The following is a 27,230-nucleotide window of genomic DNA, read 5'->3' as shown; positions in this document are numbered from 1 at the left end:
TGAAGGTGGGGTCTAGAACATGCACCGGCAAAGCCAACAGTTTTAGTTATAACTGAAAATGCCTGAATGCTTCCATCCATGCTGTCACTCATCAGTACATCCACTCGGGCACTTATCCATGTACTCAGTCACTCATACTTTCACTCATACATCAATTCATCCCCCTTTGGCATATTTGTGGATTAATCTACAGTCTCAAACACATTAACTCCCTACACAGAAAAGTGCTTTCAATTGTCAGCCAGACCTGTTGGCTTTGCTGCTAGATTGTGATGAGTATGAGAGTTCTTCCGGTAGTGATTGACTTCTAGCCTTTGAGGGATGAGTGAATGCTTCCGCTAAAGTTTGACCTCCAGTTTGTGAAGGGTTTGAGTGTCGGTAATGTGCGACTTCTAGTCTGGGGTGTCGGTGTGCTTTTGATAATAGGTGACTTCAAGTCAGTGAGGGCTATGAGTGCCGTCAGTGGTATGTGACTACTTTAAGGGATGTGAGTGGTGTTGGTTGGGTGCAAGCAGTAGTCTGTAAGGAATGTCTTAGTGTTTCTTGCTGTGCTGTTGGGTGTAGGAGTGATGTAATTAATGCCAGCAACTAGTGTGTAAGAATGCTTCTAATGGATAATTCTACCTGCATATTTGTCACCTATGAAAAATCCTCACACTCTTTGCCTTCAAGACTGTTGGTGAAAATGTCTGCTCCCGTCAATGCCGACCCTACTCCAAGTCCAACACCCCTGCTGCAGCCGGCTCAACTCCCTGTACAATGCTACATGCTGTGTCATTAGCAGCACAGCATTCTTCATCTGAACCGTTGTTTCCTTTCAAAACCCATTGCTCTGCAATAGAAGCATTCTTTCATCTAGCAGAATAATGACATCCAGAGCTGCACAATAAATGTAGTGAAGCAAAGAACTAATATCCTTATAAATATCTTACTGGTGGTGACGTCCACATCTGAGTCATTGTAACATTCAGCAAGGCTCTCGGGGAGCCCATAGGCAAACCATCCTTATGCCCGGTGGTTAACAGGAGTATTACTCGCTGGTACAGACCAGCACCAGGGGGTCCAGACTTCAGAACCCTTCACCAGAAAGCTTGTTAGTGCAGAGCTCCTCCACAACTTAATAAAATCCTGGGGCTTTTCCATCACATCCTCCTATAAGGATCCCAAATGCCTGAAAGCCATAGGAAAAAGTATTTTTCAGCTAAAAGCTTGGCCTTTCGCTCACTTAAGCTGCCTGTTAGGGAATATGCCCATGTTCTCTGGGACTTGTCATCTGTGGGTGATCCCAACTCTTAGACCATTTTAAGCATTACTTTTCCGAAGTGAAAAGGCAGGGTGCCTGTAGGCACATAGTGTGGGCAGGCCTGGGCACTGTGGACAGACTGTGTGGCCACATCGGGCAAATCTGACCTTAAGATGCCATGCGTGACTATGGTCCACAGAGTTCTCCTCCAGGGACATGCCCTTTCACAGAGACAAACAGCAGATACTTCTCTAGAGCGCTGGGCGAACTGCAGATACTGCTCTAGAGCGCTTCAGTGAATGTAGGATTGCATTTTTCAGTCCCTTCAAGATGTCAGGCTTCTGCTTCAGTGGTTTACAAAAGAAATCACAACCCATCACACTGCCACAGCAGCAGAGCAACCCCTTGAGCAACCAAACAAAGGTGAAGGCAGGGTCTGTGCCATTTAGCCTACTCCCGCCTCCTCCCAGCACCACCGGGGAAGCAGCAGTAGGTTTCCTAGAAAGGAGCACAACCTCTCTTGGGAAGATGGGTGTTCCTTCTGCTAGAGGCCTGGGAGGTCTTCACTTCAATCCTCTGGAGCATACACATTGTAGAGAAGAGTACACCCTGCTCTTCCACCAGCATCCATCCCCACAGCCCCGTTCCTCTCAGGGTCTGGAAGAACACCTGCAAATCCTGCAGCAGAGGTACAGACCCTGCTGCAGAAAATGCCAGTAGAATTGGTGCCAGAGCAAGAACTGGGACAGGGTTGCTACTCTGAATACTTCCTAGTTTCCAAAAAGGACAGCCATCTGCAACCAATGCTTCATCCCAGGATCCCTAATAGGTTAATAGGGAGGATACGTTCAGTATATTGTTGCTGATTTGCAGGACACACAACTTTCACAGTATGATCCTTCAGTCCCCCAAGAAGAACTTATTTGTGATGGGCACTGCCCGTTACTAAATCACAGTACTTAATTTTGGATTGACATCTCCACCTCAAGTCTTCACAAAGGTAATTGCAGTGGTAGTGGCCCATCTCAGACGGTCGGTGATCGCAATATTCCTGTACCTTGATTGACTGGCTGATTAAAGTCAAACGGCATCTTCATCCAGAGGTGGCATAGACCTCTTTGCTCTTCGGGGCACATCTTTAATGGAGTACATTGTTAATCAAGAAAACATCCACTGCCTGAACTTCACAGCCCTCCAGCATCTGTTGCAGGGAACTGTGGGGATAGATTTCTGTTGGCGTGACCATTTCCCTTCTTATGCACATTTCCCCCATAACCCTGACTCCTCCAGTTCTAAGGAAGATTTGCCACGACCAGGCCCACGCCATACTTATTGCCCCGACTGGCCATGAAGAGTGTGGTCTACAGACCCTTTTAGTTTTCCACTCAGAGTGGACCTGTTGTCCTGTTATGTAGGAGGAATGGGAAGACAGTCCTCCGCTCCAATCCTCACAGCCTACACCTTCATGCATGGAAATTGAACTGGGAAATCTGAGTGCCGTTTTAACTTTCACCAAAAGTGGTGATCATGGTCCATTCAGTGCAATGCCATCCCATAAACTGTTTAAGGGAGATGGAACACATTTGTTTCCCGGTGTGCTGAGAGGAGGATTACTCCTTTAGAAGCATCCCTTAACAATGTACTGCAGTTCACAATGTCATCGTGCAGCAAGACTGTGCAGTGGCTACAGTCAATTGATAAGTCCTGGTGCTGTCTCCTTTCCCCCATTACCAGACCAACTCTCCCTGTTTAATTTTCAGGTGGTGATAATATTTCTGAAATGTCTGACAAACTTGTATTTGCCAACCCCTTTTGCTTCAAGGGACCTACATTTGGTCTGACTTTTCGTATGGAATCTCCATGTAAGCCCATTTACAGCTGCCAGTCAAAGCTTTTGAAATTAAAAACAATTATCATGTTGCCATCACCTCGAGTCCTTTGGGCAGACAGTATTTTCTTCCACTAGTTTGGCCCTCCGGTCTGTCGATGCCAGTTGTCTGCCGTGCTGCTGTTCCCACTTTCTTTGGGATTTGATTGCTCAAGCCCTCCCAAGTGTTAGGAAGACCTTCGTCCTGTCCTAACCCAAGCCATACTCGATGGTCATGATGCTGCTAAATTCACAATTTGTTATGGCCTGGAAACCACTGATTCTACTGGGTGAGGCATTTGCACTTGCGTCGCCATTCGTCGCCACGCATAGTTGCAGCCAGGTTTTTCGAGAAATGTCCAGCCGTCCCTTATGGTCATAGCACTTGATGGGACTTGCTTTTTTTTGCACAAGTCTGAGTCTGCTCTGGAGTGCGTTAGCGGATAGGACCACAACCATTCTTACCGGGTTGGCAAGCCATAATGGATAGAAAAGTCTTGCAAATTTTCCAAAAGGATTAACCTTCCCTTTCATAGTCACACCGCTGCAACTTATTCCATCCGCAGAACAACAGGCGGAGGACCATGTGTCGAGAGAACAACTGTGAGACTACTTGTCATCCTGCTGGACGACCATGTCAGGTGGCACATGAGGTCTCTGCAGTGGGATCTGGAGTCTCAGTAGACCCAAAAGCAAGGAAACCCATCAAATTTCATGCTTTCATCCAGGTGTCAGAGGAGAATGTAAAACATCTGCAGTGCTGGCTGCGGGACCACCGTTGGAACAGAGGCAGACTCCTGTCCCTGCCCTACCCTGGGCTAACAGTTGAGACAGGTGCATCTTTGCTGGGTTGAGAGGCTCATCTCTGAAAGGTGGAGTCCAGAGTCCTCTGGGCCCTGACAGAAACCCACCTCCATATCCGCTTGATGGAGTTGTGGGGGATTCCCTTGGCACTGAAAGCATTTATCTCATCAATCAAGGGGGAATGGTGGTGGTTCTCGCGGACAACACCACTGCCAATTGCTACTGCCATAAACAGAGCAAAATGGGTTTGAGAGTCCTGCAACAGGAGGCCCTACTCAATTTGGAAATGGCTCCATCATCAGGGCATTTCCCAGGATGTACAGCACCTGCTAGGATCTTTAAGCGACAGGCCAAATGACCTCGCCAACTTAGCACAGCCACCATTCAGGATCTGCTAGGCAGTGAGGTGCTACATGGCATCCTCCAACAACCTTGAGAACCCTGATTTGATCTTTTCACCACCGCCAAAAACATGCAGTGGCCAAACCATTGTACGTTTGAGTTCACAAGATGGTTCTCGCTGTGATTGGAGCTCGAACGTCTGTATGCATTCCTACCTCTACCTCTCCTGCCCAAAGTTCCAAAGAAGATCAGGGCCGACCAGGTCCAAGTCATATTGTTGGCTCTAGACTGGGCAAGTAGAGTGACGTATCAAGAACTTCAGCTGTGAGCATCTGTTCTCCGATTCAGTGGCCATTTTGGGAGACCTCCTGCCACAGCAGCAGAGTAGGGTCCTGCATCCGAGCCGGCACAATCTATGCTTCCATGCTTGAAGATTGTGGCCACAGCTGACAGCTTTTGATTACTGTTCTGAAGTAGTGTCATCTTGGCAGCCACACATCCCTCAACTAAAACAATCTATGCTAGAGAGAAATTTGTTGTCTGGTGTTCTAGCCGAAATGGCCACCATTTCAGGCACAGTTGGCTACCTTTACCCAGTAAGGTCTTCCTGTGGAAACAGTTGTGTATTTATCAGCTCTTTCAGCCTTTTTATGATTCTCCAGTGAGCCATCTCACTTGTGTTTTTTTAAGGGCTGTCCCGTATGTTCCCTCCAACAGCATTCATGTTGCCTCGGTGGGACCTCAATCTGGTTCTCCCTTTTTTATGTGTATTCCATTTGAGCCAATGCAGCTGCCATCTCTGATTTCTCACCTTAACTACAGCATTCCTCATGGTGATGTCAGCTCTTTGTGTGAGTGAACTACAAGCCCTATCTGTCCAGCAACTATATACTCTTCATCCTGGTCAAGCTAGTTCTCAAGATTAAAGTAGCATTTTCCTCAGATATTGTCATAACTTTACACATAGGACAGCCCATTAACCACCCAGCTTTTTTCATCCCACTTTATCCATCTAAAGAGCCATGGACCATCAGGTAGACGTTCAACTCTTTGTGTGGTTCTCCAAGGCAAATAAGGGAAAAGATGGATTGTCCTGTGTATCAAAATCTACCACGGAATCTACCAGAGCAAAGGTTGCTACCACTGCGCTGGCGTGCGGTGGGGCAGTCTTGGACATCTGCCAGGTTGCTATGTGGGCTTCAGTTCATACATTCATGGAGCACTGTTGTCTGGAAAGCCAGGTCCGGCAAGAGTGGCAGTTTCCCGATCTGTTCTGTGGCATTTCCTGGCCTTTGCCATTCCACCAACCCACCGGCTGGGGAGGTACCGCTTCAGTATCTATTCAGAAGGTGAGGAATCTGCTGTCACAAGTAGAATTCAGAATAATAAGTTACTTACTAGTTGTTACACTCTTTCTGGTGGATACTCAATCGAACTATAGATTTTTTACCAATCCACCCTCTTCCCTATGCTGTGGAATGGACTCTTCTAGCCCATGCTAATAAGGTTCACTCCTGGAGATCTGCAAACTGTCAAAATCTGACCACTTAGGCTCCACGTCCTACAGCACAGAGATATGAGAGAGCAACTGAGATCTGCGCATGGAGGTGGCAGCCATGCGGGGCCTCAGTCCCATCGTGGGAGCTACAGATTTACTGCGGAGCCGCATAGACACCACCTACCCATGCGAGGGAAATGCTGACAAATATTTTCTGGATTCATTCTGGTGCCTGTGGGTATTCAGGAGAGGAATCTACAGCTAGATAGAGCATCTACCAGAAAGGACGGTGTCAGAGGTAAATAGCTTGTTCTTTTCCTTTACGAGCTAAATGCAGACATTAGAATGCGTAATGTAAAAAGTGGAGGTCCAAAAGGCCAAACCTCAATAAATGCCTCAGTGATCATTCTAGGAAAGTGTAGGGACAGTGTTAGTTTTCCATTCTTCACAGCTACCATTAGAAAATCGTGGTACGAGCCCCTGAAAGGGATCAGTGATGGCAGATTGAAGTGCCTGATAACTTTCCTGTGTATGTAGTGCAAAGGAAACAGTTACCCCATTGATGAAGGAACGTAGGCAGCTGCTAGGTAGCAGAGTGTGGGCTGTGGCTGGTGATGAATAATAGCACCATGGGCCCTATAGAAAGGCTTTCTCTATTTTGAGAAGAGGATGAGACCCGCCCCCGATTTAAGAATCTAGGGCCTCGTGAAATATGCATCAGTTAAAAGGTGTTCCAATGTACCCGCTGACTTTTACTGAATGAATTATGCGAATCAATCTATGCATTATTACCCTTACAGCGTTTTTTTTATTGGCCTCACCCTCCGAGGGTGAGAAACTCCAGAAAGGGCTCTCAGCTTCTATATTGACCATACAAGGAAACATAGGCTGGGCAATGAGCTCTTTGTGGGATTCATTAAAGCAAAGAAAGGCCCAATATTGAGAATGCCCATCTCTCACTGTATTGTACTCTGTATTCAGATCTACTATGCACTAGCAAAAAAAAGCAGTTCCCTGCAGGCTTGCGGCCTCCTGTTACCAGAGCCAATGCTCCCTCCACTGCTTTGGCATTGGGGATTGGGGGGGGGGGGCTGTTCTGGACATTTGCCAGGTGGCCACATGGATGCCACTCCATACGTTCCAAACGCACTGTCTTAACAGTCAGGTCCATCGAGATGGGCACTTTGCCCATTCAGTCTTGCAGTTTGAACCAGTTTACAAATCCATCTCCTGTGTGGTACTGCTTCGGTATCCAAAAAAGGGAGGAATATGTGGTTAGAAGTCTTTTGTTTTAGAAGAGCATGATGCTTACATTAAGTAATGCTCTTTATGATAGAGACTCTTTCTCACTTATCCTCCCCTTTCTGTGAGCTGTACTGTTTTTCACCTAAAAAGGTCCAACGTTAGATTTCTGTACACTCTATCCTGGTCTTAACCAATCTGATGTCAGCACGCATGAGTGCCGCCTATATGGCCCACTCGCATCACTCTGTGTGGAACAATATCGATGCAGAGTCACTGCTGCCACCTGCTGGTGTGCAGAGGTACTGCCGGAGAGTTGTTTTTTTGTTTTTGTTTTTTATCTGATCTGAAGCCTGTGAAAATATTTCTAAGGTGAAAAATCTTGGGTTGCCTAGTCTTTCAGAAAGAGCATTACCCAAGATAAGTAAATTGTTCTTCTTCCCATGGTTAGTAGTGTTTGCTCTCTCGTTCAGAAAACTTTGCTTTGGGAGCTAAAATGACAAAATGTGTATTTTTGCCCTCCCCTTTAAGTTTTTGCATGTGGACAGATCCTCACAAAATTGGGCCGGTAGAAAACCTACCTGATTGAGTTGGTAAGCTGCCACTTTTTGTTCAAATCCAACCAAGGGATCAATTGTTTTGGGCAAATCAAAATATGCCTAGTCAATGGGACCTCTAGCTGAACCATAACTGCACAGTGGCGACCACCACAATATAAAAAATATGTATTTATAAATTCTAGAATGAAACCAATTTTTAAAATATTGACATTTATTAAATTACTATACTACCAATATTTAAGATGTCATTTAATTGTATTGCTCATTTTATTCAATTATTTGTATTTACTATGATATAATTTTACATTAACCTTATGTGAACAGTCAAAACCACATTGTAATCCCTACAACCTAAAAACTCCTTACTACCCCCACCTGCAATCATCCCTAAACTAACGGAAACCCTTATTACTGTTAACAACAAATGTCCCAGACCTCTAAAAAAAAAATTAAAAACCTTAACACTCTTAAAAGCTATCCATCTATGAATTCTAAAAACTGCTACCACTCGCAAAATAGTCATCCCTAAACCTAAAAAAAAAAAAAAAAAATGAATACCATATTCCCAAATGATAAATTACATTGTTTTGGGGTATACAATTAAATCGTAGTTAAAATTATTATTCCTGTTTTTTTTTTCTTCATTTTAAGCCACTTTTGTTATTGATTACCTTTCATTTAATTATTAAAAAGGCAATTGCATTTTTACATATAAATTAACGAAATGTAATTTCAAATAAAATAAGTTTAAGAACAATATTACTAATTAGTCACGAATTCTTAACAGCGTGTATGTATGACTTTTCCAACAGATTCCTGATTGCACCTTTGCTCAGGATGCTGCTGCATTTTATTTATTTTGGACTCCTCCATCTTCTCCCTTAGCTTCTCTGGTGGGATGGAAAGACGGGGGGAACTAATAGCTCCAGTGGCAACTTAATTGTGTTATCGGTATTATTTACAGGTCCCTTCGACTCCGTACTTAACGTCTGGCAGCCTCACCTTTTGTCAGTCATAGAACATTGCAAAAAATATTTCTAAAATGAAATCCATTCCCAATCACGTGCCTGGGGAAAAGGTCCATATTAAAGGTCTTCGCATAAGAATGATACCCTAGATAAGTAACTTGTTCTTCTGGCCGTGGCTATTTATTCCAGAATCCCTATAGTGTCTGAGCAAGGGTTTCATTTGCACATTACTTCAGAGTTGCTTGAACTGTTTTTAATGTAAACATTTATAAAGAGCGCAAGTCAGATCCACGACCAAAAAAACAAACTCGTTGAAGTCTGAGATATCCTATCTCTTTTTGGCTTTTTGTGTGCCCTGTATTACCTCAACAAAGGACGAGAAAGTACGTGACACCACCGGAAGCAGTCCATATTGTGTAACTACTTTTGATCCCAGGCCTTACAGCAACAACCATACTCATGGGTGGCTTAGACCTGACCTCGAGGTGACTGATGTTTGGTGGCAGCGGATTCCAGTCCTGGGAGCGCAAGCCTTTATTTATGTTTTTTTTTTAATATATATATATATATATATATATATATATATATATCTGGTCCAGGTGGGGAGGTAGCCTACCGGCTCTACTGTAAAACCAGTACGTAATAATACCTTACAAATAGCTTCCATTCATGGTGTAGGTTGTGTTGTGTATGGAAATAAATATTTTATTAGGAGACTGTTTCCTGATGAATATATTTCATGTAGCACAGTATGTGTATCCGCATAAAATTTTCCATACAATACAATGCAAATGGGGCATGTCAGCCTTTAGTTCGGTTGTCCTGGGTACCTACTTTCTCTTAGGGAAGCTACACCTGATCGCTGCCAGTCCGTTTTGTGCCTACATTGTCCTTCATCTCTGTCTTCTATAGTGAATGTTGCCTAACAACTAGAGAATATGTGCAGTTCACAGTTCCACTGGCCCTCTGCAACTGGTATTTCCTCTGCCTTCCACAAAAGCATGGGAAATGTTTGTTGTCGTGATTTGGTTAAAGTGAAAAACACAACCATGATTTCCTATTACTTCTCCAACATGATGGTATATGTTGGCGCCTTTGGATCAGCATTCTGTGCTGCTTCGGTTGTCGATGACACTGCACCAGACAAGACGGACATTTACCCATTTGATCTGCTGTAAGTGTTGGGGATAAGTCATAGGCTCTAAAGGAGACTTGCTGCGCTTGCCTGGTAAACAGAAGATGAATTGCCAGGTGTAAAAAGAAGTGGGTTGATGAGTACGAATGTTGGTGCATGACTCACATACTGCTGCCTGCATATAGGACTCAAAAAGTGAGTTAGCCAGCCACAATCTATGATAAACTGTTAGTCCATCTGGTCTGAATGAATAAGAAGCATCCACTGACTGACAGGAAGTCAACGTTTAATTAAAAGTATATATATATATATATATCTATATATCAGCACTCAAATGTCTTCCTAGGAGAGCGTTGCCCAAAACCACTTCCTTAACTACTCACGTCCAACCCTTGGCAGTTTTGGCTCCTCCTAGGGACCTACACTACTCCATAGATGCCTGACCACATTACACCGAGATCCCCAGATTAGAGTCCTGGAAACCTGCCCTGGAGAGTCTCCAGGTTCCATGATGCAGGTAATGGGATCCCTGGCATTTCCCAACAGTCCGCTCCCTCAATCAATCAGATATTTAAGCGCGCTACTTACCTGGAAGGGTCTCAAGGCACTGGGGGGATGCTGGCGAGGTGTTGCTGTTCGAACAGCCAGGTCTTGAGGCGCTTCATGAAGGTCAGGGGGCTCCTGGGTTGTACGTAGGTTGACTGGGAGGGAGTTCCAGGTTTTGGTGGCGAGGTGGGAGAAGGATCTGCCGCCGGATGTGGTACGGTGAATGTGGGGGATGGTTGCAAGTGTGAGGTTGGCGGAGTGGAGCTGGCGTGTCCGGACGTGGAAGTTGAGGTAGGCCGGTCGGTCGTCATGGATAGGTTTGTGGGCGTGGATAAGGAGTTTGAAGATTATCTTTTTGTTGACTGGTAGCCAGTGGAGGTCTTTGAGGTGGGCTGAGATGTTTGTGGCAAGGGAGGTTGAGGATGAGGCGTTCTGGATGCGCTGGAGTTTCTTCTGGAGCTTGGCCGTTCCCGCGTAGAGGGCGTTGCCGTAGTCTAGTCTGATAGATGTACCGTAGATGCAAGGAAATGTAGTGACCAGAAATAGTATCCCATAGACCTTCTGTAGGCAATAGACCCTGGACACTGCAGTCTCCACAAGCTATCGCCATGGCAATAATGAAGCCCAGTATGGAAGTAGCTACCACCATCCCCTGAAATAAGAATGACACCAGCTTGCAGCATGCCCCTTATCTCAACTAAATGTTAGTGAATACCAGATAGTTTACTCGCTGTGGGTTTCTAGGTTGCAATGCAAAATTTCTGTGCAGGCTAAAGGCCACCTACCTAGACAAGTAACACATTTTCTCTATTCAAGGCCTCCTGGGATAGGGGGCCAGGAAAGCAATGCTCTTCTTTTGCTATCATCAAGCCCTAGAGACCTCACTCTTTGTGGTTGCTGAATGAGGGCTGGTGCGCACCTGAGGTTTTGCTTCAACATCTGCACAAACTTCTCTTCCAGTAACTGTGCATCTGGGTTGCACATTACCTGCTAGCGTGTGGGTCAACCGAATGAGACCAGACATGGAGGAAGATGACCGGCAGTGTACCGAGTTCTCCAGACACATGCTCTGCAAGGCGACCAGACCTCATGAGACTATCAGGCCCTGCTCCATTGTGCCCACTGTGTAGAGCGGCTTTCGCAATATGCTGTGCTCTTGAGTTCTCAAGTCAGGAATAATGCCAGTCACATTGTGAGTGGGGGCTCAGTTGCCCACGAGCCACTGCTACACCTCATTCACAGCTTTACCTCATTAGGGTGATGTTAGCTCCCCCCCCCCCCCACCCCCTTAGCATTTGAGATCTCACCATGGGTGCTGTCATTTAGGGTGATGTCTTTACTATACCACTTGATATTTTAGAATCTGTAAAATCCCCACTATTTTTCTGTCACAGGTTGATGGGATGTATTCCGATGCTTCTTCTCTGTTAATTCTGCTAGTCAGCCAGTCATCTCCTCAGAGTGCTGCCGCTTACACCAGCCAAGGTCACTGTGGACAGCTGCCCAGGGCCCCACACTAGCGTTGTGCACCCACTGTTCACGGTCTCTCTTCTTGTGGTCCCTCCACATCTGCCCCTCACTGTAGCAAGGCAGGGCAGAAGTTCAAGGCGGTAGGCTGCGAGGACCAGAGGTGGTGCTGTAGCAAACATTGCAGACTATCATTGTTTTACTGAGTGCGCTACAGACCAGGACCACCCATATGCGAATGAACCATGGAAAACGTATAGAAGTACCAGCTTTTGAATCTGCATCGTGCTAATACACAAAATAAAGTGCAGAATGCAACTGTGTAAATATTAGAACTTTTAAAGGCTGAGGAGGAGTTAGTAGGAGTCTTGTAGCCAAGGTTCATGGCACATCCCACTTAATCTATACAACATTGCATTCTGGTAGTTTTACGTTTAACCGATTATTTTGGGCTGAAAAATCCCAGAATACTAATCACTGTCAGAGAAACTCCCAAATAATGATGCTGTATTTGACCATCACCCCTGCCTGCTTTGATGAAAAGCTTGCATCTCTGTTGGCTTTCATTGTAGCCCCAGCAAATAAACTGTCAGACTGGAGATGAAGCAGTGCTAAAAAAATAATAATAATAATACGATAAACCAGGCAACAGACCTTCTCCATTTGTGCACCTAGGATTTGGAACGATATCTGCATAACCCTGAGGACTGTCGCAACCCTGCTTCAACGTAGGCACTAGCATTCCGGCTGGCTTGATATGCTGTTTAGAATCTGCACATCTGCTTGATTTTTGCTCTCATTTGGGGCCAACAATCTGTCATCAGCCTTGATAACAAAAAGGTGCCCAGCCAAGAGGAAACCATGAGTCACATCTGGTAAAATCCTTGAGTATTCCGGCTCCTTCTCCAGAAACCCATTCTCCTACTTGACATTGAATTCTAAGCCCTTCACCTGAAGCTATTGAATGTTTTTCCATGTGTGGACACTGTGCCCTGCGGATGTCGGCTACGGTAAGAGATGCTGTGGTTGCAATTCCTCAGTCACTATGGATGAAGTGTCATTCCCTTAATGCCGATGATCCCCTTTCTCATGTAGTACAAGTTGCGATGCCTGCATATCTGGGCAGTTACTGTTAAGAGTCCACCAAGAAGTGGCAGGCGTCCACCCCCTCACAGTGCGGTTAAGTCTAGAATATGGCGTCCCACCCCACTGGAGCTACAGAACAAAAGAGCGAGGAGTCCACCCTGGAGCATCAGAAGTCCATCTCCTAGATGTACTGTTAGGTCACCCATAAACGGGGCATAACATGAAAGTATAAAATTCACACACTGTCCATCAGGTGAGGATACACTATTCATACCATGCTACTTGTGAAGGGCATCATTTTCACACACTGTTCATCAAGCGAAGGCAACTTAGTCGCACACTGTCGAACATGTGTGGTGTGCTGCTGAAGGGGAAGAAAGACAAAGCCGGCGATGCAACCTGAAGACTGAGGCGATCCTCCAGCAGCTTCATCAGCGTCTCTGTGGCAACTCCTTGGATTGAGAGGTGTAGACCAGTGGTTCCCAACCTTTTGACTTCTGTGGACCCCCACTTTATCGTTACTGGAACCTGGGGACCCCCGCTGAGTCATCACTGAAATCTGGAGACCTAATCTGTTAATATTGTTTAATTTTATAAGCAGTCGCGGACCCCCTGAGGAGGCTTCGCGGACCCCCAGGCGTCCCCGGCCCACAGGTTGGGAACCACTGGTGTAGATAGTCCCAGAGGCACCTGGAGTAAATATAACTGGGGGGACTACTATGGCATTGTGCTTTTTGAGACCAAGAAAACATTTTTGGTTTTAACCATTTCGTTCTCTTAATAGGATCAACTAGCTTCCCAACAATAACGTTTTTCAAAAACAAAACTGTCAGGACAAGCACTGACAATGACAAAAGCCTCACAGTTAATCGCCGACCTGTGATTGGACGTCAAAGACAATATTTCTAGAAAATACAACGACGTGTCCTGAACGCCTTGCGTGACTTTAAATTTAATTTAAAAAAAAAAAAAAAAGTGACCTACTGCCTCTCAGATTTTTTACGAAATAGAAACATTTCCAGATACTATTTGGGGCTCTCCTTTTACCCATGATTTTTTCCTGAGTTATGAATTTTTGCAGAAAAGCCCAGGAAGTTTAATTGTGTTGTTTTATGCGCTGTGTGTAGTCTTGCGGTTACCTCAAAGCGCTACGTTTGAGTCAGAAGAAGTTAAATTGGAGCATGGGAGAGTTAAAATGCCTCAATGAAGGGGAGGCCACAACCAGTTATTCACAGGTCGCTAAAACAAAAGTTGCCCAGACCCAATCAAGAGGCTCGTTTGATGTATGGCATCGTCTGCTCCGTGAAAATAATGTACAAATAAATCTCCTGTGAGGAACACGCACTGAAGGCGTTTTTATAGTAAACACGAGTCTGGGGCACTGCCCCCTCCTCAGACAGGTGCTCCTGTCACGAGGGAGGCGAGAGGTGGACGTTGCCCTCTGTTAGCACCTTGGGCTCAGAGGTTTGCTTCGGCTGCCCGGGCCCTGGCACAGCGTCCGCAGGGTTTCCTTCTTAGGCACGGCGGCCGGGGTGTGAGGGAGCCCGAGGACAGAGTCCAGGCTCCAGGGCTTCAGAGGCGCTGCCGCGGGACACGCTGGCCATGGACTCCCGGGCGCCTCTTCTCGTCCTTCTCGCCTCCTTGCACGCCGGTAAGTGTCCGGACCGCCTTCTCCCCTCCTCTTCAGCCGTTGCTTGATTTGTGCCGGTGGTGGGACCGGCGCTCGTTCTTTTTCACGATCGGATGTAAACCCAAAGCGAGAGTGGGGGCGGGGGGCAGGAGCACAGTGAGAAGGGCAGAGGTCAGGCATGAAAAAGAACCTGGAAGAGTGGGAGTGATTCATGAAGTGAATGTAGGTCTGTGACAGGAGAAGCCATGAATTGGGTTCAAGACCAGGCAGACTTTGTATTTGCAGCTGTGGTATTAAACAGCACCACGGTGCTCCTAAGAAAGTGTGTGGCCCCCTGCACTTCCTATTATTTTTGTTTTTTTATTTTTATATGAATTTTGCATTATCAATGTCAGCTCTAACCAACTTTCCACTAACCTCTATATGGATCAGGGTAACTATTGTATTGCTGACAAGGGCAGGAGTAAATGTGTTTCAGGATTCGATTGGACAGCTCTAAAATTGAAGGTGGCCTCGAGCACGGAGTTTCTATGTGCCTCGAGGACGGAGCTTCTGTGTGCTGAAATACGTTCTCTCTGGAGAAACACAAAAAATGAAAATGCTAACACATTTCCATATCACATTTCCGGAAGTGGAGTCATACACCGCTAACATTTCGGTATGCAGACTATCACTGAATCCCAGGAGTGCTCCCAGAATTCTACGAGAATCCCTAAAAAGTTGTATCTATATTTCAAACATAGACATAAGCCTACAGATGTTATGTTGATTTGTAAAGCGCTCTGTCACTAGGAGGGCATCCTGGCGCTGAGCAGGTGTGGGCCTCGCCTGGGGCTGGTGGGGTCACTTGAAAATCCAGGTCTTCAGCTTGTAGCAGAATTCACCTAACGAGGAAAATGCTTGAATGTGTAGTGGCAGGTTGCTCCACTCCTTAGAAGGGATGTAGGCGAAGGCTCGACCTCCGGATCGTGTTCTCCGTATGCATGGGATTTGCGCAACTAGAAGTCTGGCCGAGTGGCGGTGCCTGGATGGTTTGTGGAAGCAGATGCTGTTATTGGAGTATGCTGGGTCAGTGCTATGTAGTGCCTTGAAATTGTGGATGAGGAGTTTGAACTGTGCTTGTTTGTTTTTGGGGAGCCGGTCGAGCTCCATGATCTGTGTGGGTGTGGTGGGGGGAGATTGAGGGTGATTCTGACTGCTGAGTTCTGAATGGTTTGTGCCCCCAGTGTTTCATGCACATTTTGAGAGTGAGCTCCTTTCCAAAGCCAAGGGTGCTCTAACAACCCTCATTCCTAGCTGGTTAATACTTACCTGAAGGCTGGCCATTTTATAGAAAACAATTCTAGCATTCCAGAAACAATGTAATGATTGGACACATCTACAGAACACAAACATGCAGACTACAAAAACAGGAGTGAAGCTTTTCAAGAACTACATTAGAGGCATAACTGAAAAAAACTCAAGCAAGCATTAAATGTTAAAGGGTCCCTTGCTTGCTCACTTAAAGCAAATTATTAATGTTACTATTTGTCATTCATGAATGCATTGATGCTGCACAATTTAGCACAGAGTGCTTTAGAACTTGAGTGCACTATAATATTTTTAAGTATGATCATCCTTATTTTTTCTGGGAGTCTGTGAAACTCATTTCCACTCAAGAAGAAATCCCAGTCTCAATTTGCAAACGGTCCACTGCGACTAAGAAGTTTTTATTTCATATCCATGGTTTCTCAAGAATAACGTGATGCAATTGGTTTTGGTGCCATTTAATTTTCCTTATCGTGCTTGCGGTTTTTGGGGTTTCTAACTAATCAAAATATTTCTTCCAATACTATATTCTCTTATATTAAGTATATTATATTATTTACAACTTTCACATTTTATAGCCTTTTCATTTGAATACTTTATTTTATCATAATCAGTATTTTTAATTCTATAATTCTGTTTACTTTGGGAACCTACACCTCAACCTATTGTTGTAATTTCTTTTATATTCTTAAAAAAGGTAAAATACTTTGCTCATATTTGTGGTTGTTCTACAGTAGTCATCTGAGCTTCCTGCATATCACTCCTTCATTCCATTATATTTCTAGTAGTAAATCGGGACATCATTCTGTCCATTTTTCATAACGTTTTTTCACATCCAACCTATGCTTTCATACAACCTTTAAAGAGCTAAATGTTTTTCATTATTGTACTCTAAGGACTCATATTTATATAAAGTAAATGTACAATTTCCATATAATTGATGATAGCCAAGATGTACTAACTGTTTTATTCTTAACACCAGTCTACCTCATAAGAGGCCTCATCTACCCATAATTAGCAGAATATAACCTTTTACTCCACATTGAACACTTCCACCATATATTAATACCCGACACCTATATTTTACAACAGAACCACTTTATCTAGCTCTTTTTCATTCCTTAGATTTTTACCTTGGTCTTCATTGCAAGGCAGTACCTTTCTGTGAGTTTTATTTAATACAATCTAATATCCTATGAGCTACACTAGTGGGCCAGACTAACATATTTTCCAATAAGATACAGCAAATTTACTATCCTCATGGCTGTGATAAATTATTTTATTTGCTTTTTAAAAGTTCTGTTATGCTCCTCTTATATTTGAGGTTGACTGTGCATTCTGAGAGAGAAGTCACAATTTCAAAATTCTTTAATCACATATTGTCTGCCATGGTCATCCTTTAAATTCCGATTTTTTTAAAATGAATTCCACACTACCATGTTAAGATGCTACAAGTGAAAATTCGCTCAAGACCCTCAAACTTTATTTACCTCTCACACTCTCTTAACCATGCCATACTATGGGCCATTTGTACGAACACATTTTCCCCTAGAAACAGAATGGGTAAAACTCTTTGATAAATCTGGCCCTATGTACTTGAAGGTCTCTGTTTTTTATGTTTTCTGTGGGTGTATTCCTGAGACCTAAGCTAGCTCCTTACCTAAAATCAAACATTTCCTAGTGATCCTCAAATAGCCTACATTCATAGTTCTTCTCTTTACTATAAGATCTGATTAATATAGAATTTTTATCACAGTTCTTAGCTAGGCTTCAGCAATGGCTTCCTATGTCTCCCATCTATTTTTTTGTGCCACTTCCAACATAATCTCTAGTGAGTTCTTCACCTGCGTTTATGTGCCTATTCTTCTAGTCATATTTATTCACACTTTCATATGACTAATTTCCAAAAGTATTTTTCCTTTTACTTCTAGCTATTTCACCTTAAAGTGTACATCAAACCACACTGTAAGAGTAACAGCTTCCGTGACACGATATAGAATTATTGACAGTACATTTCCTGCATATTTTCTAAATCAGTCTGTTTTCCTTGACTACAACATCACTATCCAGATAATCTAATAATGACCTGCTGTGGATGTATGCAAAAATTACATTCAATAGGGATCATATAGAAAGCCCCATTCTCTTATGCCATCGCCAAATGAGGCCATTAGAATAGCTAAGCTGTATTATAGTGCATTTTCATTGTACTTATCATTGGATAAGTGTGACGGTACGATCTTTTCCTACCACCCCGGGTAAAGGCTATTGAATGACTATACAAAGAAAGCCCCCGTAACCATGACCTCAACATTTGGAGATAGAAGTCTTCATCAAACATGAACTCTGTATGATGTGGCACAAATGTTGTCATTTTTGTTAGTGTGTCGTTTTTTTTCTGATATCAAGCAAACCTCAACGTATTTCACTGCTTTCAGCCCTCTACTGAGCACTGGCGGCTGGTGAACTTTGAAAGCGGTGGGGCGTTAGACCAAATCCTGATTTTGCTGTTCTCACAAGCAACGCAATAGAAGACTTAGGGAGGACTCTGGGGTCTACGGCAAATTATTTTTAAATATAATGGTGTAAAATTATGAATTTTTCAAGCACAATTTCTAGAACAAATTGGCCAAAAGTTAATAGTTTGTAAAGGCATCTCTGTAGGAACCCTCATAAAATATTTCAGAAACTTTGTTTTGCCAAGTTAGCTGACATACACTATAACCTTATCTTTTCCTAGAATTTTTCTTCATATCGTCCTTGTTGCTATTTACATCCTACATACCTTCTTCTCTACCACTTCAATTCTTCTTTGATGGTCGCCTCATACTTTTGTAACTCCTGTCCTAATTGTCACCTCACACCTTTTTACTATCGCCTCCTCTGGGGTTCTTTTGCTGATTCTTCAGATTTTTGATTGTTAACTCACTCTTTGTTGACTGTCACCTCATCCACTCTTTTATTATCTTCTCATCAATCTGTTAGCTGCCTTTTCCCTCTTCCTTAATTGTCTTGACATACATTTGCTGTCTCCTCATGCCTTTCTTGACTGTCTCCTCAACACTTTCCGATCAAGACCTCGGCTCTCCCTTCAGTGCCTTTTCAATCCTTTCTTCGAACCGCTTCCTTTGCTGATCGTCTCCTTGTGCCCTCATCTCTTCTCTCTTTGCTCCTTTCTTGATTTCTCTCATTCTTTCTTGATTCTTTCTCCTTCCCATCCTCAACTATGTTCATATACCCCATTGACTGTCTCCACATCATATTCTCTTCATTCCTTAGCAATCTCTTCACTTCTTCCTTGTTACCTCTTTCCTTTCACCTCTACCTTCCTTGAACGTCTCCTCTTCCTTTCCTTGACTGTCACTTTACTCAATTTTTGTTACCTGTCTCTTTTCTGTCATCACCTCTCTTTGATTGTAACCTCTTTGTTCATTGGACGTTTCCTCTTCCATTCCATAATTGTATTGACTGTCTCCTCACTGTTTTGTTACCTCATCTTTCTTGTTACCTCACCTTTTCTTGTTTGTCACCTCATCCATTTCTTGTATCTCATCCATACTCACCTCTTTCCTCTTGATGGCCTATTCATGGCTTCTAGGTCTTTTTGTCCCTTTTTCCCCTTCACTCTTCTCATATTTACCATTTCGTCTGCCTCCTGGATACTGCATGAAAGCAGGGATCACACAACCTGTGGTAACCAGTATAATCTCTGAAATGAGAGCCACTCAGATTGCTGTTTTATCAGCTGCACAAAGGGTAATTGGCAAACAAGCTGCCCACAACAGTCATAGATGCAGGAGTGGACCTGCAACCATGGGCACTGCTGCCACAAAATAGGAACAGCAGGGTCAAAGCCTGCACAGAAATGTCCTGCGGGGATATATTCTTTGTTCACAGATCCTGCACTTAGAACATCTGCATGCATTGGTCCTCTACTAACACACCTGGTATAGGAGGAGCTCATCTCCTCAATTCTTGTGTTGATATGTCCTGCACCCACAGTTCCTGTACTCACAAGCCCTGCACTAAAGGTGTCTCGGGTGACGTGTTGTAATGAATGGTGCCCCCGTTATTCCTCTGTGCATATGGCCTTTCCTGGGACATCTCTGCTTCATGCAAAGTCTGAGTCAGACCTAAACCTGCCAAGCCGCAGCACTTATCATGCTGTGCGAGAGCAAGGATCTGTATTACTTGGAGAATTTTTAGCACGCCACAGAACGCTACGAGCTCTCACGTTCCCATTTCCATATGCAAGTGTTTTTCTTTGCTTTTGGGATTCATAGTTTTGTGGATCGTATTGGAAAATTAGGACTACAAGTCGCATAATGCAAAGAAAAAACAGAGTCTAAGTGATCTATTTACACGAGGACTATAAAAACTTGAGAGCTCGGTTTCCACTACTGTACAGGGTCTGTGTTCACCTTATCCCCTCTCTCCTACCCAAATTCAAAAGCAAACATATTTATATCTATGCTGGGCTCCCCCCCTCCCACATACACAACCAGTTTGCAAAGAATATACCCTGTTCCCATAGGATTAACTGAGTAGCAAGGCGGTCCTGAAAAGTCGGCATTTTACATCACCTGGGCTGATCCTCTCCTCCACCTCCTAGTGCTCTTTCTTTTTCACGAATCAGTGTGAGCACAGTTTGAAACGCACACCATTCACTACTTGTCACAGGGTCTTCTGGGATTTTTTAGGCTTGTCTAATCTCACCCCTCCCTGGGACGAGGCCGAAAAGGTGTTACCTCACTGAATGGCGGACAGCCATGAAACACAGACGAAGCCTAAAGTGCACAGCCTGTTTTCAATGAGCAAGGCTTTATTGCATCACATAATGTTGCTCCTGAGTGGGCTAGGTCCCGGGAGCATTCACACTGGATAAAGGAGGGGGGGCACATGCCCCCCCCTCCTAGGGCTCATTAAAGCCCCAGGGATCACCACCTCACCGGGACAAAATGTAGTTAATATACGGGAAGGCTGTGCAGACAATCCCCCAGGTTCAGGGGTCCGCCACCTCCTGAGGCTACAAAATGGAAACCCTGTGGGCCCCCCCAGACCACAGGGACCACCCCCCACCTGGACCTATATATGAATAAAAATTGGGGGCGGGGGTGGGCATGTGACCACCCCGGGGGCTAGATATAGTAACTAAATTGGGGGTGGGTGGGGTGGTGGCACCTGCAGACCACCTCCCTAGGCCTAATTTAAATTAAATAAAATATAAGTGAGGGTGCCGTGCGGAACACCTGAGCCCCGGGGACTACCATCTCCCTGGGGTCATTTTTTTTGTTTTAGTTTTTTTTAAAGGAGGGGGGGCGCGTGTGTCCCCTCCTTGGCCATATACAGACCCATGGATCCCCACCTCCCCTGGGCCAGTCCGTACCGATCACAGCTCCCACCAAGCAAAATCAAACATAACTCAGCTCCCAGCAAGTGGGAGCATTAAAACTGCCTCCGCTTGCTGGAAGTGGAGTTTTCATCACTTTCCCTGCCCGCTGTCATGCAGGCAGGGAAAGAAGTGTAAATACTGCTCTCACACTCAGAGAACTGCATTTTTAGTAGGTCCCTTTATGCAGGAGCAGTGCCAGCTCCCATAGGAGGCAGGGAGCCAACTGGGACCACAGGCACCTTAAGGCCCCCCGGGATCCCCATCTGTAAATACTGGGGGCACTGGTGGAGGCCAGGGCACATAGGAGGACATGGCTGGGCCCAGGGGGATGGGGTTCCGGGGCCGAAATCAGCCTAAGGAGGGGGGGAAGCATGTCCCCCCCCACCCATTTTAAATAAGAATTTTGCCCCGGGGAGGTGGTGGTCTCCGGGTCCGTGTGCCCCCCTATTTAATAAATGTAGCCCTTGGCAGGTGGTGGTCCCCGAGGCCCGGGTGGGTCCCCTTGGACACCCTTTTAGATGTAATAAATTTAGCCTCAGGATGTAGTGGGCCCAGGGAGGGAGTCCATGCAGACCCCACCGTTATATTGAATAAACGTAGCGCTGGGGAGATGGTGGTCCCGAGTGGAGGAAGAGAGTCAGCACGCCCCCCCATGTATTTAATAAATGTACCCCCAAGGAGGTGGTGTTCCCTGGAGTTGTCCGTGAAGCCCCACATCAAAATGTAGTTCCAGGGAAATGGTGGTCCAAGGAGGCAGGAGGGTCCGCACAGCCCCCCTTATATTTAATAAATGTAGTCCAAGGGAAGTGGTGAACCCTGGAGCCTGGGTGGGGGGCAGATCCACACGACCACCCCATATATTTATTAAATGTAGCCCTGGGGAGGTGTTGGTTCTGGGGCTCAGAGAGGGTATGCACACCCCCCCAAACTATTTTTATTTTGTAGTCCTGGGACATGGTGGTCCCCGGGGCCTGTACGGACACCCTAAATGTATATATATATAACGTTGCTCCCTTTAAGCTCCAAACCCCACGCCATGCATAGCCTTTGGCTGTGCTTGGCGTCGGGTTGGTTGCTTTTGGGGGGTAGGCCATTGCACGTAGCCAGGCCAGGCCCTGTGTCCAACCTGTGCTGCACATGGCCAAAGGCTATGCGTAGCATGGAGTTTGGACCTTAAAGGCTTTGACTGCAGGGCCTGGCCTCTGGCCTGGTCCTGTGGCCAACCCCTTGCCGCACTCGTGAAGCGGGGTTGGTTTGGTTATAGGGGGCTGGCCGCAGTTCTAGTTATGGTTAGCTCAAGTAACTATTTCTCATGCCCTAAAGGAACTATAACTTGCGCCATGCACTGCTAATTACCCCACATATTACATTACTCACAACATCTTTGATAACATCATTGATAATATCAATGTAACATTTGCAATACAATTATTGAGGAGAAAACTGTGCATGGCAGGGACGCGAGTTATAGCTACCCTAGGGCATGAGTTATTGTTACTTGATCTAACGGCTGAATTTCTTGAATATATATGGTTTAGTGTGAGTAAATTTAAACGTAACTATAACCTCACTGTAACTTTTGTTTTTTTAAGTGGTGTATATATATATATATATATATATATATATATACACACACATATGTCTATATATATTTTCCACTGGAAGTGATATAATATTTTAATATTTGAGGTTATAAGTCTTGCGTGATGGGGGTATATAGTATAATTAGTTCACTAAACTATTCCTGGCATATTTCAGTGGGATTTGGGTATCTAATATTCTTTCATGCCTCATTTCAACACCTAACTATAGCATTTCAGCTATTGTTTTTTGCGGTGAAAGGCAGTTTTTTTTAACTGAAGTTAAGATCTTAGCATCTAAATTAACTGTAACAACATTAACGTTTGTATTGTTTTCAGTGTATATGTAAATATATTTCTCTACCAAAATATTACTATATCCAAATTATAGAGCTGTTCAACGACTGGGAAGATGGGGTAGGCTGAGTAAATATATGTGAAAAGGGAATTCTTAAGTGTGCAGACATTTCTCTCTTTTTTTTTTTTATTACTGTTTTCAGCTCCTTTAAAAATGCATTATGCCTCAAACTATTAAGAAGCCCATATGTCCCCTCACGTTTTTAACCCAGTGGTTTCCTGTCTGATTGACATCTCAATCCTCATTTATTTCGACCTGTTCCTCAGCGAAGGCTTTCAATTCAATAACTCCAATTCCAATAGAATGTTTTTCTGATGAGCCTCACTTTTGTCTTGAATTCAACAAGTTCATACTCTAGTTTTTCATAAGGATTTTATGGTGAAGCTGAATTTGATCAGTAGGGAGTTAAACAACACACTGCAGATGGTGTTGGTAATACATCCTTTTTTCTATATTTCAGAATGTTTTACTGACATACATGGGGAAGATATTTGAGAACTCATAGAAAATGTGTCCTAATTTTGTTTTAAAGAGCACTAGCCATAATCTCTGTGACAAAACGGACCCCCTCTTTTTGTCTATACTGCCGTCTCCTCTGCAGGAAATGTCAGTTTTACAGCTCTGATTTCACAAGATGGTGTTCAGAGGTGTCACACATTTGTCATAAATTGAGAATGTTAGCACTCTAGTTGCTCATTAGACCTCTGCGGTGAAGCTGCAGTCATCACTGGAGAGTTAACTGACAGATTGCTGTGGGTGTTGAAAGCACTTCTTAGTCTGTATGTTAGAATGTTTTACTGACATGGGGAAAGATATGTGAGAACCTCCTTGAAAACACGTTCTCATGTTGTCTTTTTAGAGCACTACCCAGAATTTCTAGGACAAAATTAATGACCTAATTCAGTTCATTTCAAGAAAATGCTTTACTCTTTACAGCTTTGATTCCATCAAGATGGCGTTCAGGTGGCCACACCTTGTCATAAATATAGAATGTTATTTATGCTAGTTGTTCGTGTGAACACTGTGGGAAGCTACAGTAGCTCACTGGTAAATCACTGACAGACTGCAGCTATTGGAAGTACATGTGTTAGACTCACATGGCTGAAGAAGATAGGGTGAACCTTTAGAAAATGTGCTCTTGTTTTATCTTCTGAAGAACTTTCCATAACCTCGATGAGAAACTCATGAGAAAAAACAGTTTCCTCTTAAATTTGATTAATCAAATCCCACCAAAAGGTCAGCATTATTTGCAGGGTAAAATCACCTGAGAACTTACTAGAATTCCTGAAATAAGTAAAATACCACAAACAAATGATTCATGTTGTGACTAAAATCTGATATCACCCTTACTATGTTCTCCTTTTTGTGACCGTCAAAACCTGGTATTCACTATAATACATTTCAATTGGGACTCTGCCCCTCAGTCCTGTAAGGGCTGCCTCTATGTGTTGTGGCTAGCAAAATAAAAGGGGCAGGGTCCCCTTGGGACCTCCCTGTTCCCTTGCGTGTATGAGTGTGCCAAGCCTCTGCCCTTATTTTTAAAATTAATTTTGAGGATGCAGGGACCGTTTATTGGAGACCTATATTAGTTGCCACAACATTTTCTTTATGGTAAGACCAGACAATCAGAAATAACTATCCCTGTTTAAATTGGCCATCAGCAGTTCAGATACACCTAACTTTTTAACCCTTTCATTCCCAACCCGAAAACGGTTGAATGAATTTATACCAAAACACAAAAAAAAACATTCTAAGTAAAGTTCTAACTTTTTCCCAAATGAGGTGTAATTGTGTACAGCCATTTTTCTGTATTGGAGGGCAAAGTTTCACGTGGGAATTAAAATGGGCAATGGCACAAAACTTTCCGGCAAATAGTTGAGGTGGATCAACTTTTTTTGGGGGGAGGGAGTTTGTGCAAATTTGTCAAATGACGAGAAAGTTATTATTGAAACAAAAATACCCTTCCTCTGGAAACTCAGACCTACGTAACTACTGACATAATTTTATACATGCCTGAAAAAAGTATCAGTATAGATTTTTCCTCCTCATGTTCCGTTGAGCACAACAATTCTAGATTTTGAATGTCTTTTTAATTTGAACTTTGATCATTTAATACCATTGAATGTGATCATTGTCTAACAGTTCATCAAGCATTTACATCATTTTAGTTTTTTTTCTCATTTATAAAGAATAATTTGCAAATTAGTGAAATGGAACAATTCTGCTGTGGCAAACAACAATAGGTTACAAAATGTCTTAATCTGCTTCTCTAATCATTCATATGATATATTTATAATCAGTCTCCTCAGTTATTGAATTTCTGTTGGATTGTGACCTGTTATTCTGTAAAAGTGCGCCATAGTTTGTATTTCCTCGTTTTGTCCCTTTCCTTTCTTATCCCACCTCTTCTTGAACTTCCTGGTTAATTCATGCTATTGTTTATTTTCATCTCATCTTTGTTTGAACCTCAAATCTCAGTTACTTACGTTGTTTAAACTTGCAGTATTCCTCTGTGAGCATCTAAGGCGGAGAACAATATTTTTCCAGAAAAGTGTATATTTGAACCTCTTTCTGAACTTTTTCATCTCTTATGAAATTCTAAAATGAAAGTCTCTTTATTAGTTACAACAATTCATGCTTTGTATTTTCACTTCATTATTGTTCATTCTTTATCAGTATTTTCAGTGAATACTGAAATGACATAGTCAAACAACCCTGCCTTCCTGCTAATAGTTTGGGCTATGATTTTCCTCCACGGGGTGCTTTAGTATTCAGAGACTCTGAGGTACTCCCTTTGCTTTCAAATGTACTTTTAACATCAGCATTTGCTTTACACTTGCCTTGAAACCTTTCCGCCTTTCTGAATGCATCCTTCATCAATCCAGTGGTTTGCAATGGTGCTGCTTTTAGGTGAAGTTTCCAAAGCCTTTTCCCTGCAAAGATGTTAAACACTAGAAACTTCTGATTCTTGACTGACAATTACCATGCCATACTTTGTATTAACACAGATTTTTTAGCACTTTAAGAATTTTCAGATGAATCCCTTCCCTTTGTAAAAGAAGAGGTTTGTTAGGTACACTGTACACTAGAAAGAACAATCTAAAATGATGCAAAATGTAGTGAAATGCCTATACATTGCATAATGATAAGGTTGTTCATGTCTACTCTTATTCTGGTCCCTCTGCCAATATCAACCAGCAGCTTTGTGTTAGAGCATTACTGTGAGGTCACCCTTTATCACCCATATTTACACATCACTATTAAGATCTGCATACTTTTGGACATGTGGACTATCACCTATAATCCTTCGGTTTGACAAACATGCTTTATGTCTCAGACTCTAGTGCAAAGCAAATCCTCATTAAAATGAAGCTTCGAGAGGGGTTTTGGCATACTTGGTGAAAGGTTTTCATGACCTATGACCTCTCTTGGCTATTGTGGAGTGGCGTGCCACTTCCATGTTTGATTTGTGCCAGCACAGATCTGCCTTGCAGCATCTGACCTTTGTGCTTGAGATGCAGTTTTTTAATTTTCCTAGTTGGAACAGCAAGCCATTATCTGATTACACCCCCCAGGCAGGCCATTCAAGATAAACTATGCATTGCTCCCCACCTGGACACTACCCCCCCTCCGTCCCCATTCCACCCACTCCTGCCCCCTTTGACCTCTGTGATCCTTCTCCTCTCTCTTCCTTCTCGCCCTGTTCTCCAGTCTAACATATTCATATCCGTCAGTCTCATTTCAGTCTTGTTTGTCTTCATTCTCGTCCTGCACCTGCCCCACGTGCTACTCCAGCCCCATGCGTTACTTCCGCTCCCCTCTTCACTGCAGCATCCCCTGCACACTGCCTGCCTCTGCCCCACTCCTGTCTGCTCCGCCCCTTCTCTCCACTAAGTTTCTGCTCCTCACCTAATCCCTCCCTTCACTCATGTGCTGTCAACCACTGACCATATATGCCACTATTGTGCTCCATCCATTCTCCACCTATTTCCTCTTCTGCCTCTAACTGTTTTCTGCATATACGTTCTCTTCTGCCTCCAGTTTTCTCCCCCTTTACAGGGAACTCCTTCCTTTTGTCGTAGCACACTGTCTCATCTTCCCTCACTCCCCTCTCTTGTTCTCTGAGCTTGCTCTTCCATTTGTTCTCGTGTGAGCTTCCTTCTACCCTCTGTGACCAAAGAGCCCCCCAACCCATGCCCCAGAT

General features: G+C 43.9%; 1 protein-coding gene across 2 annotated transcripts in view; it reads left to right on the top strand.

Moving 5' to 3' along the window:
* The first annotated feature begins 14,224 nt into the window (after positions 1 to 14,224).
* The window catches only part of MELTF (melanotransferrin), a 133,006-nt gene continuing 120,000 nt past the window's right edge, over positions 14,225 to 27,230 (top strand). For both annotated transcript variants that reach the window (XM_069213147.1, XM_069213146.1), the window contains exon 1: positions 14,225 to 14,409. In XM_069213147.1, coding sequence (XP_069069248.1) covers positions 14,361 to 14,409 — 49 coding nt within the window. In that variant the 5' untranslated portion in view covers positions 14,225 to 14,360. The remainder of the gene's footprint in view (positions 14,410 to 27,230) is intronic.

This window comes from Pleurodeles waltl, chromosome 11 (genome assembly GCF_031143425.1).
Source record: "Pleurodeles waltl isolate 20211129_DDA chromosome 11, aPleWal1.hap1.20221129, whole genome shotgun sequence".
Taxonomy (NCBI): Eukaryota; Metazoa; Chordata; class Amphibia; order Caudata; family Salamandridae; genus Pleurodeles; species Pleurodeles waltl.
Note: the sequence above shows the minus strand (reverse complement) of the source record. Positions and strands in the feature narration are given on the sequence as shown.